At 33.2% G+C, this 21,413-nt stretch overlaps 2 protein-coding genes across 3 annotated transcripts in view; one reads left to right on the top strand and one right to left on the bottom strand.

Moving 5' to 3' along the window:
* Positions 1-17,066, top strand: part of Tbpl1 (TATA-box binding protein like 1) — a 31,047-nt gene extending 13,981 nt beyond the window's left edge. The window contains exons 2-7 of the mRNA XM_027938517.2: positions 10,260-10,437; positions 12,398-12,480; positions 12,646-12,709; positions 14,104-14,207; positions 14,301-14,395; positions 16,518-17,066. Coding sequence (XP_027794318.1) covers positions 10,303-10,437; positions 12,398-12,480; positions 12,646-12,709; positions 14,104-14,207; positions 14,301-14,395; positions 16,518-16,597 — 561 coding nt within the window. The 5' untranslated portion in view covers positions 10,260-10,302 and the 3' untranslated portion in view covers positions 16,598-17,066. The remainder of the gene's footprint in view (positions 1-10,259; positions 10,438-12,397; positions 12,481-12,645; positions 12,710-14,103; positions 14,208-14,300; positions 14,396-16,517) is intronic.
* A 2,664-nt stretch (positions 17,067-19,730) lies between these two features.
* Positions 19,731-21,413, bottom strand: part of Slc2a12 (solute carrier family 2 member 12) — a 51,407-nt gene continuing 49,724 nt past the window's right edge. For both annotated transcript variants that reach the window (XM_027938504.2, XM_071613009.1), the window contains one exon: positions 19,731-20,872. In XM_027938504.2, the coding sequence (XP_027794305.2) occupies positions 20,719-20,872 (154 nt within the window). In that variant the 3' untranslated portion in view covers positions 19,731-20,718. The remainder of the gene's footprint in view (positions 20,873-21,413) is intronic.

Here is a 21,413-nt window from a genome sequence, read left to right as displayed (position 1 = left end):
CATTGATTTAATAATCTAATAACGTGTCTATATGATAATACTTAGCAGTAATTATCACTGTAGTATGATTCTGAGCAACTTTTTCTTTCTTATGTAATCAGAATGAAACACTGTCTTTTTGAAAGTCATATGTTAAGACAACTTATTTAGAAATATTAAGATATCTGTTCAAAATAAATGTTGCTTATACAGTATACCAACTTTTTCACCTTTGAGTTTGTATTCCCAGTTCAAAGTTGTATTCTATAAAATACAGAAGGTTCCTGGCTTATCATGGTTCAACTTGCACAAATACAAAAGTCATATTAATTCAGCAGAAACTGTACTTCAAATTCTGATCTTTTACCTGGCAAGCAGTATGTAATAGGATACTCTCTTGAGATTCTGGGCAACTCCCAGTCAGCCATCTATCTGATCAAGATGGTAAACCTCCAGTGTCTGCTGTGGACTGTGTTGCTAAGATGCTCAGTGATTCAGTATAGTAAATGCATCTTCCATTTATGATATTTTCAATTAATGGTGGATTTTTTAGGGGTGAACTCCATGGTAAGTCGAGGAACTTCATACACTGTCTCCCTCCCCTGTGTTACCCATAGTATAACTAATGGTAGCATTGACTGATATGACATTATTTTAAATAGAACATATTATAATTTGTGAGGTGCTCAGTAATTCCTCAGAACATCAGTAAATGATGTTTGCATTTTACAAGTGAGATTAGTAGCAGTTCAGAGCTAGTACATAGTTACATAGCTTCTGTTAGGATCATGTCTGTTGTCTTTACATCCAGGTTTTCTTTGTAGATAAGTTTGTTTCTGTGTTGAAACAGTTTTATTCTTAAGTAGGCTGCTGTTTAAACATTGTTAAGATAGGATTAGTATTAAATTATGAATTCTTATATTTCATAATATTTCAGTTTTTTCAACAAAACTGTTTCATGAGAACATAAGCCATTGACTGTATCTTTCCTTAATGAATGGTTCAGAAAATTAGCATTATTTAAATCTTCTCTCACCATCTTCTAGGCATCATTGCAATTTTTCATTGACAAAAACATAAAATATGCTCCTATTTAGTGTTTTGGTGTATGGGTTTTTTTTTTTTAATAGATAGTTTTTGTCAACCCTCAGAATTGTTGATTTCCATGAAAATAGCATCATGGCTCTCTAAATAGATTTTGAGAAATCATAACAATTATTATGATGCCAGTTATTCACATAATGGTACCTGCTTACCAATCTATAGACTTAATATCTAAATTGTCATAAATAGTAGATGGAGACATGTAGTGAAGATTAATTTTCTTTTAAACTTAGTGTATTGAGGATTTTGTGCATCAAATACTTTTGCTTTTACTTAAGCATTTATTAGATATTTTGTATAATATGGGTGGTACACTGTGTAATTCTTTCGCTTAGTTTAGATAAATCATCATCCCAAAGCTGAACTTCCTACATTTTCTTCACCTTGCATTCAGGTTCAGAGGGATGATAGAGGGATAAAGTTAGATGGACTAAGGAGCAATCTCACAGCAAGATGAATAGAACTAAAAACCTTTAACTTGTCTTTTGTGTGTCCAGGCATACTGTTTTTTCATGTAACTAGACTACCAAAATGCTAACCCTGAGGACTATCTTCTAAAGAATAAGCTCTTGGGCCCAGCACAGAAAAGTCCTCATAATTTAATGTCACCCTGCCAGATTTCCCTCAGGTGTCTCTTATACTGGTTTATTCAATGACAGTCCTATCAAGGGTCATGTTATATGCACATTTTGTTCATTTAATAAAAAAATGTGGACTTTACATTAATCAGTGCTAAATGTTATTTTTTGATAGTTCCTCATTGGGCTGGCTCAGTGACCAGCAAACTATTTCTTTTTTTTTTTTTCCATTTTTTTATTGGTGCATTATTTTTTTAAGTTGGCTTACATATTTATTCAATTTACTTCAACATGATTCACCATATCATTAAAAAAAACTGAGGTGTATATTCTGATATATGAACCACAAAGGCTCCCCGGACTTGCTTTTCAGGAACAACGAGAAGTAAATCTTAAAACAATAGTTGTGGTAGGCAGCCTCCAAGATGACCCCCAATGATCCTCACCTTTTGGTATTCATATCCTTATATAATTCCCTTTCTTTGAGTATAGACTGGATTAAGGTTGATCAAATATGGTGAAGCCCGGTGCTGTGGTGCACACCTGTAATCCCAGTGGCTCGGGAGGCTGAGACAGGAGGATGGTGAGTTCAAAGCTAGCCTCAACAGCAAGGTGGTAAGCAACTCAGTGAGACCCTGTCTCTAAATAAAAATACAAAATAGGGCAGGGGATGTGGCTCTGAGTTCAATCCCTGGTACCAAAAGAAAAAGAAAAAAAAAAAAAAAAACATAGTGGTTTGCTCAAGACTTAGGAAATGGTGCATTATACTTTTAAATAATGGTGGGATTCATTGTTACATATTTCAATTGCACACAGTGTAACAATATAATTTAGCCAGTATCATTCCCCAATATTTTCCTTTTCTATCTCCGCCTTCCTTTTCCATGTTTCTTTCCTCTACTCTTTGATTTCCATGAGATTTCCCCTACCTTTCTTTTTCTTCTCTAGCTTTCACGTATGAGAGAGAACACACAACCCTTGAATTTTTGAGTTTGGCTCATTTAGCTTGACATAATGTTCTCAAGTTCCATCCATTTCCTGCAAAATGACATAACTTCATTCTTTATGGCTGAATAAAACTCTATTGTGTATGTGTGTATATATATCACATTTTCTTTAGCCATTCATCCAGTGACAGACACCTGAGCTGGTTCTATAGTTTAACTACTGAGAATTGTGCTGCTATAAACATGGGTGTGCATATATCACTATATTATGATGGTTTTAATTCTATAGGATAAACACAAGGAGTGGTATAATTAGGTCATATGGTGCTTTCATCCTGTCTTCGAGTTTCATACTGATTTCCATAGTGATTTACAGTCCAACCAACAGTGTAAATTGTTGTTCTCCCCATCTTCTTTAGCATTTATTATTGTTTGTAGTCTGGATGGTTGTCATTCTAACTGAAGTGAAATGAAATCTCAAGTGTAGTTTTGGGTTGCATTTCCCTAAAGATGTTGAACTTTTTTTTTTTTTTGTATACCTGTTTGTATTTCTTTTAAGAAGTGTCTGTTTAGTTCATTTGTCACTGAAGTTTTACAGTGTAATTTGAAATCAGGTATTGTGATGTCTCCAGCTTTGCTTTTTTGACTTAGAATTGTTTTGACTATTTGGGTCTTTTATTCTTCCAAATGAATTTCAGCACTGCTTTTTTTCTAGTTCTGTGAAGAACGTCATTGGTATTTTGATGGGGATTGCATTAAATCTGGACATTGGTTTTGTTAATGTGGCTATTTTAACAATATTAATTCTGCCTATCCATGAACCTGGGAGGTCCTTCCATCTTGTATCTTCTTCAGTTTCTTTCTTCACTGTTCTAAATTTTCATTGTAGAGGGCTTTTGCCTTGTTGGTTAGATTTATTTCTAGGGTTTATTTTTGGTTTGGATTTGTTTTGAGACTATTTGAATAGAATTGTTTTCCTTATTTCTTTCTCAGCAGATTCATTATTTTGTATACAAAATCAATAGCTTTCCTAAACACCAATAATGTAACCTGCAGGTTTGTAAACTGCTTCTTTATGAACTCTGGCAGTCTTCTGGTGGAGTCTTTTGGGTCTTCTAGATACAGAATCAGATCATCAGCAACAGAAATAATTTAGCTTTTTCTTTTCCTATTTGTATCACTTTAATTTTCTTCTCTTGCCTGATTGCTCTGGCTGTGGTTTCAAGAACTAGAAGTGGTAAGAGTGGATATCCTAGTCTTGTTCCAGATTTTAAAAGAAATGCTTTCAGTTTTTCCCCATTCACTATGATGTTGGCTCTGGGTTTTTCATGTAGAGGCTTTATGATGTTGAGTTCCTCCTATTCTAGTTTCTTCAGTGTTTTTATCATGAATGGGTGTTGGATTTTATCAAACATAAAATGCTTTCTCAGCATCTTTTGAAATAATTATGTGATTTTTATCCTATTGATGTGGTGAATTTTATTTATTGATTTGCATATGTTAAACCATCTTGGCAACTCTGGGATAAAACCAAGTTAGTTATGATGTACAATCTTCTTAATATATTGTTGAACATGATTTGCTAGTATTTTAGTAAGGATTTTTGCATCTACATTTATCAGGAATATTGGTCTGTAGCTTTCTTTCTTTGATGTGTCCTTATCTGGTTTTGGTGTGAGGGTGTTACTGGCTTCATATAATGAATTTGGAAGTGTTCCATCACTTTCTGTTTCCTAGAACAATTTGAGGAGTGTTGGTATTAGTTGTTCTTAAAAGAGCTGGTAGAAGTCAGTTAAGAATCCTTCTGATGTAAGCTAGCAAACTGTCTTAAACAGCGACAGTAAATATGTTAGGCTTGTGGGTGATTTGATCTTTGTCAGAACCACTCAACTGTGCCACATAGTCTGTACAGAAACACATGAGCATGGCTGTGTTCCAATAAACTTTTACAAAACAGAGACGGGTCCATTGGCTGTAGTGTGCAGAACCCTGCCAAACCTTTTGTGATCTAGTTTGTTTCGTTTTGTTTCCCATCTGTTGCTCTGACAGTTCTCAAGTTTTTTTATTAATTCATTAAACTGTTTAGTTATAATACTCAACTATGGATCTACCAAGCAGTTAATAGCTACTGTTTAATACACACTTGGTGTTATGCTATGTACTTGACATGGATAACCACACTTAATTCATTAAAGCACCCTGGAGATGGAAATGATTGTATCTCCAATTTACAGAAGAGGGAATGAAGACTTAGAAGTTAAGTAATTGATGATGTTATTGCACAGTTAAATGTTAACTCTAGGTAAGAGCCGTCTTTTGTAGGGTTTATACTGTACAGTCAGGCAGATGTGAAAGAACACTCTAAAAGACAAAATGCTATTTTTCATTACTTGACAGTCGAGGGACTGTCCATTTTCTGATGTGCTGTGCTATTTAGGGAAATTTATAAAGAATCTGAAGTTAGTTTGGATGGCATATCATACTTTTAGAATAGTGATCCTGTGTGTTCATGCTGTATTAGCCAATTGAGGTAGCCTTTGATGAAATTCATCTTAAGAGCCAGGAGATGGCAGTGTTTTCCAGGTGATAATTGGAGGTTGCATTTGTAGTAGTTGCTGGAGTAATGCTTTGTAATACCACTCAAAAGTCCTAAAATATAGGACCTAAAATACAGAAAATATATTGTTGTCCGTAACACCATTGAGCAAGGAATAAGCTGTTGCAGTTTCTGTAGTGCATTTTCATAGAAATCTATTTCTATGAAATCTATTTCTATTTCCTATCTGGAGTTTTGAATTTGACTTTTTGTTAGGAGGTAACATTTAACAAATCCAACTCATACCAGGCATTTATTCAAGAAACAGACAAAAACACTTGATCAAACCAAATCTTAGTATTAGATTATGGCCATGAGCAAATTGTTGATGTTTATATATAAATGGAAGTAACTTTTATTTTTCTTTATAGTAAACGTAACATATTTGCTGTTTTTTTTTTTTAAATCAAACTCTACTAAACAAAGTAGAAGAAAAATAATAAAAATACTGATGTGACAGTTCTAAGTAGAATAATTGTTAACATTTTGGCAGATATAAGTATAGAAATGCATACCTACATAGATAAAAAAATGAACTATCATTAGACTTAGGTAATATTTTGTTACTCTAACAAGCATTATGGATCTGTCTGAGCCCTTGTAGTTTTATACTTTATAAAATACATTTATCAGTATATTATATGAGACTTGTACTTTATTTAAGCAGTTCCTTTTAGATGGACTTACAGATTGTCATATTTTTAGCAGAATTTCTGTGTATAGTCTTGTTTATAATTTGCTCAGTTCAGTTGTTTATCAAGATGCATGTTTATTACCAAGCTTGACTACAATTTCATATATGTATATTGACATTTTAAATTACTTGAATAATCATGAAGAAATTTTTTTCCAAATTTAAGAGAATTTTTGGTTTACTCGCACCTTTGTCAGCACTACTTGGTGTTTACCAGTATGAATAAATGCTATCTTATTCTTTTGTTAGCATTTTCTCAGTTGCTCATAAGTTTAATATGTGTATGTGTGAGTGTATACAGAGAACTTATAAATACTAACTTAATCTAAGAAAAATAATAATGGAATTTAAATATTACCAAAAGCAAGGGATCAATGAAAACATTGTATATCCAACTTTAGTAATACCTAAAACACTGGGTTGCAGTAGCCTTGAGTATTTATGCAAGAAAAGAGGAAAAAATAAAATTACATAGTAAGCATTCACCTTATTTTCCAATATAAGAAGTTAGGCAGATAATTAAACAGAGAGGATCAAATGCTTATGGTTTTGTTCTTTGAAGAAAGTCGTAAAGCCTTTCAGCAAGATTGAGGGAAACAAAAAAGCACAAATAAGGGATACTAGAATTAAAAAGGATTTAACTGTACCAAAACAAATTTTTAAAGATTGTTATGAAAACCATGAAGAATTACATGCCAAATTAAGTTAAAATACTTAACAATAGAAAATTTCCTAGGAATATTTAGTTTAGCAAAACTGATTAAAGAATTAGGACATCATTTGTATTAAAAACTCTTTAAAAAACTGAATTAGTGTTCTAGAAATCTGTCTAGCAAACAAGCAAGAAACAGGTCCACATAATTTTAAAATAAGGTCTTCTGAACTGTCTTCCAGAGAATTTAAGAATGAAAAGAAATTCCTGACTTGTCCAATGTGTCTAGCATAATCTCCAGACCCAAACCAGATAGGACAGTATAAGAAAAGACTAGTATAGGCTAATTCTACTTCTGAATATAGGTGTAGCAGTCCTAAATGAAGTATTAGCAAATCAGATACATCAGTATATTTTTCAAAAATTATGACTTAATTCCTTTTGGGACATAATATGTATACATGTAAAAAAATTTAAGAAAAATGTATAAGAATGATAAAAATTGATAGTAGAAGTTTACTGTGGAGAGGAGGAGGGATGAGAATGTGATAACAGGAGAAGTACCTTCAGGGAAACATAAATTGTGAGGTTTAATTTTGAAGGTGAATGGTGGGTACATAGATGTCCATTGTAATATTCTTTTTGCTCTTTCATATATATTAAATATTTCACGCAGTAATACTTCAGTTAGCAGGCTTGACAACTTGTGAGTTACTTTAAAATACCTGATGATCATTATTATCCAAAGTACATGTGTGAAGACATGAATTGGTGTGAATACAGTATGTATACAACCAGAGATATGAAAAATTGTGCTCTATATGTGTAATAAGAGTTGTAATGCATTCTGCTGTCATATAAATAAAAAATACCTCATTTTCTGTAGAATGGCTTAAATATTCCTTTTGGAGCCGTACAAACTAGTAAAAAAATAAGTATAATAGCATACTTTTCATACACATTTTCATGGATATTGTGTTAAAGGGCTTGTTGGGAAGAAGAAGGTTCTTTCACATTCATATGAAAATAGGTGGCTTTGGTAATGTTTTCAGCCTTGCTAACAAGTTCTTTTTTTTTTTTTTCATTCCTAGAATAAAAAGAAATTGTTTAGATATAGATATGGGGTTGAAATGTTGGATTTTATACCATTCCTTTCCAAATAATAATTGAACATTTACACTTTGCCACATGCAGTGTTGAGCTGTGGGCACTTACGGACACATACCATATGTAATATGTAATACCACATTTAAGATGTGGTATTTGACCTCAAGAAGCTTAAAATTTGTGGGAAATAGATGATCTAGGTGCCAAATCATAGATAACATAATAGAGGCAATTTGGAATATTTCTTCCCAAGTAGGAATTAGTTTTTACCATTTTCTTATAACTATTTTGTTGTTTTATTTTAAGCAAAGTTATATGTGTATATTTTCAGGAGTAACGTAAGCATTTTGGACTACTAATATTCATGTAGACATTTTTAACCCTCTGATATATTATTTACACTTAAAACTGGAAGAGATAAAATAGGCCCCTAGATGCTTTGTAGAAATTGAAATTTGTCTGTTTCACTGGACTGCCTTTCTAGTTACCCTTTTTAAAAAGGGTATATGTTTAAGAAGCTATAGTATTGTCTGAACCTGCATGCCAGTTTACCTGTCTAAAATATAACCACTTTATAATTTAAAATGAACTATTCCTATGACTTCATTTTTAGAATTTAAGTTGCTGGCATGTAAAAACCGTTGTCAATCTTGGATTAATTTCAAGGCTTCTTTGCATTCATAAAGATTTATTTTACCTCGTATTTCCTATGTTTTTAATCCTACATATTGTCCTTGTATGGTTCCCCTCAGGCAATTTAGTAGCTTTAAAACTTCAAGTAGTAAATCTGAGTCAGTTTGTTTTAACCTGTTTGAGATATATATATATTTTAAAGTATGTCATGAAACAGTAAACTTTATTTATTCTTCATTTAAAGTTTCTCCTTAAGTATTTGGTTTTTGTAGCCTCAGAGCTTTGTAGCAGCTTATATTGGGCCACATATAACAAAAACTCAAAATGAGGGGAATTGATTTTCTCTCACACATATGAGATCTAGAGTTAGGAAGTACAGAAATAATAAGAGCACAGCATCAGGAGCAGGCTTCTTCTGTCTCATCTCATTGTTCCATGGTCCCAAATGGCTACTTCAGCTTTAGCACTCATAACCAAATTCCAGGCAGCAAGAATGAAGGACAGAAAGGCAAAGGAATCCTTGGTGGCTTAGCTTGTCATTCTAAGCAGACATCCCAGGAAACAGTAACCATTTTATTTGTATATCATGAACCAGAACATAGTCTTGTGGCCACTTGACTGTGTCCGTAGCCAAGGAGCCTGAATTCTCTAGTATTTTATTTCTATTACAGTCTACCCAGCTAGACATCTGGTCATTATAAAGGAAGAGTAAAATTGATGTTAGAATGAGCACCCTAGAGCCTCTGCCTCACAGTTATTTCACAGTTTTTTTTTTTTTTTTTTTTTTTTCAAGACACTCTTAATTTTTTATTGTGGGTTGTTCAAAACATTACAAATTTCTTGACATATCATATTCCATCACAGTTTTTGTAGGAAAAAGCTTGGTAGTGATCAGATGGCTTGATAAATTGGCTATAGTATAATCATGGCAAGTGATATGAGGAAATCTCTGATCTGCCTGTTGATTTGAACTTTCATCAACAGCCACTATCATTTACTGTGTTGTTATTTTCCAAATATATGTGTTTCCTACTTTTCATACATTATTATCATTTTCAAAAATTTTTATTCTAATCTGGGGATTGAACTAGGGCTTCATGGTTTTAAGCAGCACTCTACCACTGTGCGACACCCCCAGCCCTCTCATTCAGTTTTTATGCAATATTCACACCACTCTGGTAGGCACTATTTCATGTTACAAATGACAGCACTAAGGCACAGCAGTCCACTGCCACCCTCGCCCCACCTCGTGTACGTAGAAATAACTTGGGGTAGCTCAGACATACACACGAAACAAAAACAAAATTATATTCACAGTAAAGGGAATATGGGAATGTAAAAGCAAATCTAGTGAAGTGTGGGAACAATTGATAGAAAATTAAATGTGGTTTTATAGAGATGGTAAGTAGACTTGCTCTGTCTTGTTTATCTGCTTTATTAGAAACTAAAAGGCAAAAAAAGAAGGAATTTTCTCTTTGATCTCTTGGCATGCTTATTGTTTTAGTCATATAATAACTCAAATGCTTGTATAGAAAGTTTTTCATATTTTGTCTTCAAAGTATCATAAAATAATCATAGTATATTATTATATTTGCTGATTTGTATGTATGGAAGGTGAGAGTTAGAAAAGGCAGATATCCATTGTTTATTTTTTAAAATGCTAAAACCCAAATAGCATTTTTTAGCTGGCTATAGATCATGTGCTCAGTAAAAAGTAGGGCTTGCCTATTTATTTATATCAATGCTGTTATCATAGGAGTCTTGTAAAATTAATACTGGTTTTGCATAACTATTTGTTAGAGCTTTGCTTATACACACAAGTATGTGAGCTCCTTGAGGACAACACAGTTTGCCTTATTCATTTTTTTTCCTCTAGTGTCCTTGGCATAACAGGAAGTATCAGTGAGTAAAGAATTAATGAATGCCTAGTAAAGGAGTTTAATGACTTTTATTTTGTTTTATTTCTCAGGATGTGATCTTCGTGGCCAGAAGCTAAGTTTTAAACTACCCCAATGGATGCAGACAGTGATGTTGCATTGGACATTCTAATTACAAATGTAGTCTGTGTTTTTAGAACAAGATGCCATTTGAACTTAAGAAAGATTGCTTTGGAGGGAGCAAATGTAATTTATAAGCGTGATGTTGGGGTAAGTATTTGAATTTTGTATGTGTACTATCATAACCTAATTTTATACTTCCATGAATGATACTACAGATAGTTTATGAATACCTTACTATGTGCTAGTTGTACTCCATAGGTTGTTGAGTCCTGAAGACAATGGCCCCTCCTCTCATGGAGGTAGCAAATTTTGGAAATTACCTATCTTTGAGTCTTAGCAAAGAATTCATTGGTTAGACATGTTATTCTCTCAGTTTTTTAAAAATAATTAGATATGTGTTTATTAGACTTTTATCTGGCTCTGCTGACATATGTTTCACTCAGAAAGATAGCATTCTTTAAGAAAGCGTCATTAGAACTGCTAAAATTATCCTCAGAAATAATTCTAAAGATTGTTTACCAGTCATCCATCACTACTTTGATAATATTTCTGGTTTGTAATTTATCTGCAAAGCACCTTTTACTTGTAAAATGAGAAATCACGATTCCTGTATATACTTCTATCAGGATTTTTGGTAAATTTATACATCTATACCTGTATAGATATATACATTTCTTTGTGTATTCATATAACTCAGTTGAATCTACAAAAAGGCTGTGAATTTTAGGAAGATTTTACTGCCAAGGTGACAAATCATCACTGATTCTCTTGCAATTTCAACTCTAGAATCTAGGCTAGGGCTGGGGGAGTAGGCATGTGTGGATGGAGAGGGAGAAAAATGTGTTTCCTTAGTGTTCTTACAGCTTGTTCAACAGGCAGATCTCTCAATGTCTTTGAACTGAAGAAAGGGACCTTTATATTTCAAATGTACTTAAATTTAATTATATTTGAATAGTGCTCTAATATATACTTTTTGATGTTTGCACATCAGGAGCTTTGGAGAAGCTGTGTCTTACATTTGGAACATTCTTCCCTCAGTATCTTCACTGCATTCTGATCTCTCACCACACATGACTTCCATACCGACCCTGATCAATCTATGGCAACACCTATTCCTTCACTGTTCTCTAATTTGTAGCCCTGCTTTATTCTGCTTCATGGTACCCATCACTACATTATATTGCATCCTAGAGTTGAGATGCCTGTTACATACTCAAGCTCCTCACTGAAATCTTCAGAGCAAGAAAAATGTCAGAGCGAGAAATGTAATTTTAGATTCCTTATATATAAAAGGCATTTAAAGGTCTGGGATAGAACAAAATTATTTACACAGTCTGAATTAATAGGTCAAGGATTAAGGTCTAAGATAATATGTAAATTTAAATTTTCATTTTAACTTTTCATTTATGGAAATACTTATTACATGCCCATTATTATGTGTAAGAAAGAAATAAATGCTTACTGGGATAAAGTAATATAATAAATCAGGCATGTCTCCTTAAAACTCTAGTTACATTTTTAGTTTTTTTGTCATAGGCAATATTATCAAATTAGAACATTACTAAATTTGGAGAGACTTAAAACTGCCAAAAATGACAATAAATAAAATACCTTATAAAATTTCATACACGACTGACTGACTGAGAAACATTGGACTGAGTTTATATTGCATTTAAATGTTTCTCACCACCAGTTTCTCCATCACCTAAAACTTCTCAGTCAACCTTCCTAGAAAAAAAAAATCTCTCCATGTCATCATGCTAAAATACTAGAGCAATGTTTCACACTTTCCTTTCTAAAAGATCCATGAAAGTTCCATTGATATGACTAGAGTAGAAAGAGTTGAACTGTTTATGTTTTTATAGTTTGTTGATACCAAGTATGTAGTGAGAGATTTATGTAGATCTTGTTTTTTAATTAATTAAATATTTAATGAGATTAATTGTGTTCTCTATTCAGTCTTGAACTAAATTTCATTTTGGGTGATTTAGAGAGAAGTTAACTTTGAATAAGCTTGGAATAATACTTAGACATTGGCATGGCTATACAAAATAGAACCATACATGAAAATTAACAATCATTAGGTAATCAGATTATTTTTTTTCAGAAAGTATTAATGAAGCTTAGAAAACCTAGAATTACAGCTACAATTTGGTCCTCAGGAAAAATCATTTGCACTGGAGCAACAAGGTAAATGTTTCTTGGGTTCTTAGTTTTTTATTTTTTACTTTCCCCCCATGGAAAGGGTGCTTTTCGTAGACTTAAAAACAAAGTTCTATGTAAAGTTGGTTATGTTCCTCAGTGTGAAGTATTTTTTCCTGTGTAACTTGGTCTTTTTCTTTCCTTAAAACATAGCGAAGAAGAAGCTAAATTTGGTGCCAGACGTTTAGCCCGCAGTCTGCAGAAATTAGGTTTTCAGGTAACATTTTCAAAAATTACACAAAACTGCAAATATTCAAGGATTTATTTTTGTAAAATAGAATTCGTATGATTGACTTTTTCTGAGTTTTATATACTGCCCTTCAGCATGAAAATTTGGTAGCAAAACTTGGCTGTGTGGATATTTTAAAAAGATCCTGGCTTTTCCTAATCTCCTTTCCTATAAAGAAACTTGTTCCCTTTCAAGTTAATTGTCAAAAATGCCAGGTCAAAATGATGAGCTGAGACCTGCAAGGCCCTGGTGATGTGGACACACTGGTTAGCAGGCTTATTGCTGTCGGCCTTTTCAAATATTTGTACAAACAAAACTTTGAAATAAATTATTATTTATTATGAACCTGCTAGGTCACTTGCAAATGATGACTAAGTGGAAGAGAAGGGCGAAATAGTCCTTGAAGGTGTGGGCCAGGCTGTTTGGGATTTGGATGTTTATAGTGTTGGGAAGTTTAGTTTCTTTCTGATGACCTTAAGTCTTAGAAGGAGCTGAACTGCTGGTGGGGAGTGGGGGTGGGGAGTGGGGCAGGGTCTGGGGGATGCTGGCACTTGAGGAGAGTGGCAGTAGAAGTCTAAAGGTGAAGCTATGTGATAGTGAGGCCATTTGACACTTTTCTGGCTTTCTACTGCTTTGTGTAAGTAATACTGACTTGGAGGATAGACAGTGCACCCAAAATTGTGGTTTTAGGAGGAATGTTGGAAAAGATAAGGAGATGAAACAATTCAAGATGTTGGTAGGAGTGGCTGAAGTTATTAATGTGAAGAGAACATTTTCAGCCTGGGAACTGCTTTTCTTAGAATAGCATTAGAAACACTGAGGGCAAACCCAGCTTTTTAAAAACAGTGTATCATTCTAGCCCCCAAGGAAAATAAACCTCTAGTTACATTCAAGGAAATGTCTTTTTACCTTAATGAATATTAGAAAGACATCTGACCTTTGGAATCCAATGTACAATCTCTCCATTTACTGACTTTTTAAAGTGACAGCTTTTCCATTTTGACTCCTTTAAAAAGGAAGAATTAATTTAACTTTTTTCTTTACTATTTCTTGCTTTAATTTTTTTCCTTACTATTCTTGTTTCTTTGATAGTTCAAACTGTCTCATTTAAATTAACAAATTATATACAAGATTTAAAAATCCTCAAATGTGCCATTTTAATCATGCAGATATCTCAGATTTTACTATTTTTTTAAATGAAGTTTTTGAGCTTTTTTTCTTTCATTGAATTACAGCTTTTAATACTAAACAACTTATAATACTAAATTCATGCTCAGGATGTTTGGTTCTCTATATAAGAGTAGAAAGTTAATAAAGAGTGCCATGATGAGCAGATTCTTTTGTTGCAAAATAATTCACTGAGTTTCACTTCTCTCCCAAAGGTAATATTTACAGATTTTAAGGTTGTTAATGTTTTGGCAGTTTGTAACATGCCCTTTGAAATCCGTTTGCCAGAATTCACAAAGAACAATAGACCTCATGCCAGGTAGGTCTTTGAAGAATCAAGATAACTTAAAAATTTGAGATTACCCATCAGACTGTAAATATTCATATTAATTTTGGCATTTTTAAAATGTAGTTATGAACCTGAACTTCATCCTGCTGTGTGCTATCGGATAAAATCTCTAAGAGCTACATTACAGATTTTTTCAACAGGAAGTATCACAGTAACAGGTAATGTGTGATATTGAAACCAAACTTGTCAATTACAGACCAAATAATATAAGAGATGTGTACACTAAGATAGAATTAATGTCTAATTTGTCCCCTTTCAGTCACTACTTCTGCACTTCAAGGGCAGTAAGTCTTCTGACCTTTTTTTTTTTTTTTAAAGAGAGACTTTTTTAATATTTATTTTTTAGTTTTTTCGGTGGACATAACATCTTTATTTTATTTTTATGTGGTGTTGAGGATCGAACCCAGCACCCCGCACATGCTAGGCGAGCGCGTTACCACTTGAGCCACATCCCCAGCCCTAAGTCTTCTTTTTACCTTATAGATAAGTCTTCCCTCCTTTTGTACTATTTGTACATTTTATATCCTGTTTTGTGTCTAATTTCATTCTCCATTATCTTAGTGAGATCATTCATTCTCATTGTTGTATAGAATCCAATGTCCGAATGTACTCCATAGGCGTTTCATTAGTTTTCAGATTGGAGCTTTTAAGAACATTCTAATATGTATCTTCATAGTATTTTTTTAAATTTATGATATCTTATAAAATACCAAAGAGAAACCCAGTCTCTGAATTTCATAGAGATTTTTACATAATTAGAATATCCAAATATAGTTGGTACCTATTTGTTACATGTGTTTTGTTATATCTTTTGAAATTAAAACAAGTATTTGGGAAGGAGTAGTTTTGGGAGACTAGCAAACATGTCAAAGGGCAGCATTAGCATACAAGATGATTCTTAAAGGTGCTGTGATTGTGAATCAAGCAGAGGCATTGCATGAGAGCCAGTAGGTGCATGTTAGGCAAAATTGAGTTGAGGAACAATTCTTTAGTCTTGGAAAATGGCTTTTTATTCCTTTAATTCTTAGAAGAGAAACATTAACAAGTAAATTTTAATTTTGACCATCTGTGGGTTTTCACATCTTCCTTGGGGACTTTTAAAGCCAATTGCCAGGATCCTGCCTGAATCTTAAAAACAGGGTGGTGGAGAACAAGTCTGTTTGTTCCCTTTCAGCTATCTGTTTCTATACTTTGGAGCCTGAACTTCTAAGAATATCCACAATGTACTGTTAAGTCCTGCTAAGTATAGAGTTAACAACTCATATGTAAAAATCTGTTTATTGAGTTGATGGACAATTAGACAATATAACAACAAATTGAATACAGTCGACCTAGTTAATTACCATGCAATATACATGGACACCTGGAATATCCTGTGAAATGTTAACAATTCAGTGAAACACCTTCTGAGTGGTTTCTGTGAGGAAAGTTCTATTCTATATGGAGGGGGTGAGGTGAGGTGAGTCAGAAAAGAGACCAATACAAGATATGTTCAAAACCTTCAGAGTCTACAATGAGTGGATCTGTAAATATTCACAGTTTTTCAAAATGGGTAATTATACATTGGTGAAACCATTTTATTCGAAATTTTGTGAAAATATTTTTATACCTTTTTTTTGTTTGTTTTTAGCTACTTAAATAAATAAAAGATTATATTTTTAAAAGTTGTTCCAGAGCTGTACAGGTTAATTTATATGTAGCATTACCTCACTGCCTTCCCCACTCATTGATTTGGATAAACTCTGAGGTTACAGGGACCAAATTAGTAATAAAAATGCATTCCAAGTAGTAGTAAATTTATGAGGAATTTTAGACTACATAGTATAAAAAAGCCAATATTTCAATAGCAACTTTATTTTACTTTGCTATGTTCCTCCATATTCCTCTGAGTCTCAGTTGTAGTCTAACCAAAAGCCAGAAAACAGTAACCAAAAAAGATAGTGTGTGTCTAGTTCTGTGTATTATTCTTCCCTGTGCATATTTTTGTGCTTTTTATTCTCCTCCGTAGTTTTGTTTGTTTATTTTTACTTCTTTTCATACTGGTACCCTAAAACAAAATGAATAACACATTTGATATTTCAGATTTCTTTTAATTATGCACACACAAAAAATTGTGTTCTCTGATTCTTATTAAAATTTTTTTCTTGATTCTTTTTGTGGTTGTTTGTATGATGATGTATGTGAATTTGATATTCTAAAGTAGATGATATTTTTAACTGAAAAATCAGTATTTCCTAGCTTCTCAGCTCTTCTCAACCTTTTCAATTGTGTTCATTTCAGGGCCCAATGTAAAGGCTGTGGCTACTGCTGTGGAACAAATATACCCATTTGTGTTTGAAAGCAGGAAAGAAATTTTATAACTCATCACTTAATTGGTTAGAATCTCTAACTGAGCACCTTTTAAAACCTGCTGCACATTGGACTCAAAGCAAAAGGAAAACTGGACCAACAGTAATTGAGGAAATAGACTCTTTTATTCACTCACAGCTACAGTGTAAGCTCCAGTCCCTTTGGATTTTATTTCAAACTTTGCTGTAATATAAAAAGGAAGTTTACAAGACATGACATTGCTGCTTTTACAAAAGGACATTCTATTTATTTTCGCAGTAATTCTCATGTCCCCATAAGCAGAGCTGTCACAATGTGCACTACCTTAAATTGTTTTATTGTTGTCATTGTAATTTTTTTCCAGTTTGAGCTAATGTGTTTTATTTGTGAATAGTCTTTTACATTTTTGTATGCTGAATATGGGCACCAAAGAACCTGTAAAAGTTATCTTTTTCAATTGAATGTGCACAAATAAAAGTTTGGAAAAGATCTTTATTCATATCCATTCTGTAACTTTTATTCCCCATTTTCTATTTTAACAAAAATTGTATTCATAATTCTTTTTTTTTTAATCTATGCAAGTTTAGACTTCGGCTAAAGTGTGTTAGCTTATTTTTGAAGTGTATTTTGTATATATATATATATGTATATGCTGTGTGTGTAAAGTATCTTTTCATGCTCTGTTACCAAATAACAAATAGGAAATTTTTTTCTTGGGGATTAGAAGTAAACACTTGTATATACTCTAGGGAACTGGGTAGGACTTTATAAAGGATAATGTTTTATGTTACTAATTTAATATGATAGAAAATGTTAAATAACTTTTAAGAGTTAAGAAATTGTAGTTTTTAAAAAAGAAGCCTCTTTCCCACTAGATGAATATGAGAAAGAAGCTGTGATGGGTGGTACCTCATCTGTTACATTTGTTATTCTGAAGAGACTCTGTAGTTGTAGGGAAGTGATTAAGGTTCTTGGTGCTCAAGGCTATATTAAGAGTCCTGTCAGAAGTTGATAACATTGTGTAGTTTTAACAAGAAGTGCCCACAAGCTGCCTCTGTGCCACAGTATAATTATAATATAGTTGAACTTGAACTTGAAAGCCATTTTGCAAGTTATGTCTTTCCCTTTACTGTGTCTTATTTAATGGAGCTAAAGAGTGGCAATTCAGTGTATAGGATTGCAATGCTTAAAATTATTATAAATAAGTGTTTATGAAGCAGTGGCCCCTGGCTCACCCTGAGCCTTGGAATGGTAGCACAGGATCGATCAGTCTGCAGTTGCACTCTTCTTACATTTAGGAGTTTAGCATAATTAACAGTGGTTTTACCAAGAAATACAGCTGTGTAGAATTGAATCAGCTTCTCGGTAGAAATTTAGTAAAATCAGTATTCCAACAGTGTCCCGAAAACCTGAATTACCAAAATGTCTTGAAACATTTGTAAAATCTTACAACATCTGAACCTTCATGTTCAGTACATTTTCCATACCATATTATAAAACCTTGAAAACCTAGCTTAAGCACTGCACTGAACAATATATTTTCTGTTTATTTTTATCTTCTTTCTCTCAAAGCCTTCCCCTACCCTGTCACTCCCTCAAATGTAGGAGGCAAAAGCTAACTTTTATACTTTATTTCTTATGAAAGATTCAAGTGTGTGTTTTAGAATTTTATTCTTTTTTTCCCCTACATTTGTGTTTATTTGCTTCATTTCAAGATCAGTAGGATAGCTAAACTCATAAATACAAAGAATATTACTAGATGAAAGAATTATAGGTAGACTTTTTTAAATTTGAGATTTTTCCACTTAGTTTTAATAAACAGTCATAAGTAAACTGTCCTGCAGTGTTCACAAAAAAGAGTAGGGGGGAAAGAATTATACAACTAAGGTGCAGATCCAGGCAATTTAACATTTTCAGTATTCAGATGACTTGAGAACCTTGCAGATCAGTAGAAATGAAAATGCTTTATCTGATGGAGAGGAAAGCTAGCCTGAACAAGTCTGGATTTAGGTTGCTACATGTATGCTCACCACCTGGCAGTGTTTGTGGGTGATCCACTAAGTATGACAAAGCTGGGAAGAAGCAAGTGTGTCTGATGTCTTCTGGCTTTCCACAAGTACTGTACATTTTTTATATAAATAAAAGCTGTGAATATATACATACAAATTATAAGTATTACCCCCTTTTTATTTTTGAAAACCAAAAGGCTTCATTTGGTGGGTGTGGGGGACAGGTATTGGGTAAAAATGAATCTGAAGACAAAATGGCCTGCTCACAGACTCAGGATGATAAAAGGAAAATGTAAGAGAATGTTTAAGACACTGAAGTTGAAGTCACAAGTAGTAAACCATCTTGGTTTATTTTCTGCCCATTTGCAATGAATGGCTAAACCAAGAAATAGCTTAAGTATAAATGGTGTTTGAACTTGAAAGGAATTACGTTACAATTTAAAAAAAAAAAAATACCTTAAACAATCTGTGATGCTTAGAAAAAAACAAACAAAACCAAGATAACATGAAAACCTGACTTGTATTTTTAAAATCCTGGCATGTAACTCTTAAGTTAAACTGCAGAACACATTTTGCCTTCTTGTTCCAAAACAAAAGCACACTCTAATTTGCATATGAGGGAATCAATATCTATTTTGCTCCTTCCTACCAACTTTTAATTTAGATGGTACATCTCAGAACCAGACTTTTAGTCATTTTCCTGAGTCTTTGATATTAATGATTTACTATTTATATAGATTTATAGTCTTTCCCACTTTTTAAATGAATTTAGTAGATCATGTACCTTTTATCAAACTGGGACAGTTTGTTAGCTAAATACTGGGGTTTTGATACGTAGGATTCTCTTATGATCAATCATTTTTAAAAATTATTTTTCAAGTTAGGTTGTTCATGCATTAAAAGTTTTTGTGTGTCTTCCATAGTTTATATTAGTAATCTAATGGGTTTCTACTTAAGTGGTTCTAGATTCTTTATTATGGATTTTCTTTCATTCTGAATTCTCTTGATGAAATACCTTATCTAGTCTTAAATTCAACTGGAGAAATGCAGAATAGAGCAATTCATTACTGTTGGGTAAAAAACCCACTGGATGTTTGCTGGTTTGGTTGGCCATCTCTTGTTTCATCACAGAGAAGAACATAGGGAATTGTCCTAATTTCTGAATGTCATTTATTATGTCTGTATTGTTCTGAACGTCAGCATCATTTATAGCCTCTCTGCCATAACCTGAGGTAGAGATATTCCTGAGACATGGGAGGAATTGCAGGAAACCATGGATTACTAAAAATTATGAGAGTCTTCCAAGGAGAAAATTTATAGGTTTGACCTAATAACATAAACCTAATTGCTTAGAGATTTAGATAAATAACCTAAAGGACTGATTCCTTTTCTGGTGTTTTACTAATAGCTACTTCTAAATAAATATGGTCCCAAGATTTTAAAATTTTCCTCTTTAATCATTTAAAAAAATGGAAAATGCTTATTTTTCTCAAGTATTACACAGAATTTTCTTTTAATATTTTATATTAACATGAAAGTCATAATAGTAGTATATTTTGCATTAAATTTTACTTCATAATTCATAAGATAAGCTCCCATAATCTTTATTCTTGTAGAACTGTAACTAGGAATTACCACAAAATCCTAGCCGGGAGCCTATCCTAATCTAGAACACGTGTGTAACTAAATTGTCTACATTGCGTGTCCTGGTTCTTTTTTACATGAGACCCAGTGCAAATAGTATCTTAGTAGGCAAAAATGTAAGCTTGGATCCAGAACACTTATGTTTCTGAATAATAAAGCTGCAACTGGCCTCCATACATAGCTTAAGGCAAAGGTTGATCTCTTTACTAGGATTTAGTCTTTAAAAGCCTGCGGTGTGAAGGAGAAAGTATTGAACCAGCCAGTATTTTCTTTAACCTGATATCTTGCTCAAAAAAAAAAAAAAAATTAGGGCCATGTATCTCATCTACCTTTTGAGATTCCTTTGGGGAAGAGGGAATTAAAGGAAGTCTATAATTTCAGGTGTCCCTTTAAAAATAGCTTACGACACTGAATAAAAACCTGGGCGTGGGGAGAGGAGGGTAAATATGCCACTGGTAGTGCTTTCATCCTGTATCAGCATTCCTAAGGCCTTGAGGCCATTAGGTCTCTGGAGAAAGCTGCTTTGGTTGTCCCCTTCCACACAGCTTTTTACACTCCAGGAGCTGCTCTTGGGGTTTTCTTTTTTGAAGCTGTGTTGGCATTAATTCTTCTTGGTGATGACTCATAAAACAAATGTTGTTTTTCACATAGTTCCTGAAAGAGAAAGAAGCACTCATGAAAATGTCATTCTTAGTTTCCATACTTGAAAAAAATAGGCATGCTTTTATTTTTTAAATCACCCTGGAGTTTTAATGTTTTAGCTATGCAAAAATGTTTTATTGTGAAGCCTCTTATATCATGAAATATATAAACCCTAGAACCTGGGTCAATTTCTTGCAAAAAGTAAGGTGTAAGTTAGGGTGTGTTCTCAGAACACAACTCCTATGACTCTGCAGGCCAGGCTTCCAAGGGTTAGAAAGAGAACCAGTGAGGGCTGGGGATTTAGCTCATTTGGTAGAGCTCTTGCCTCACATGTACAAGGCCCTGGGTTCAATCCTTAGTACTGCAAAAAATAAAAAATAACTAGTGGAGATTTTATCCCAAGTCCTATCTCATTTTCTTCCATTTCTCCGATTCCACCACTACGCCTGTATTTACATCTGTATATTTTGGCTTCTTTATTATCCACTCATTTCTGCATGAATAAGTTCTTTTCTATAAGGTTATTCCCACCAGCATAAAATATGCTTTAGTA

The sequence above is a fragment of the Marmota flaviventris genome, chromosome 6 (genome assembly GCF_047511675.1).
Source record: "Marmota flaviventris isolate mMarFla1 chromosome 6, mMarFla1.hap1, whole genome shotgun sequence".
NCBI lineage: Eukaryota > Metazoa > Chordata > Mammalia > Rodentia > Sciuridae > Marmota > Marmota flaviventris.
The sequence above is the reverse complement of the archived record's forward strand: the minus strand, read 5'-3'. Positions and strand labels throughout refer to the sequence as shown.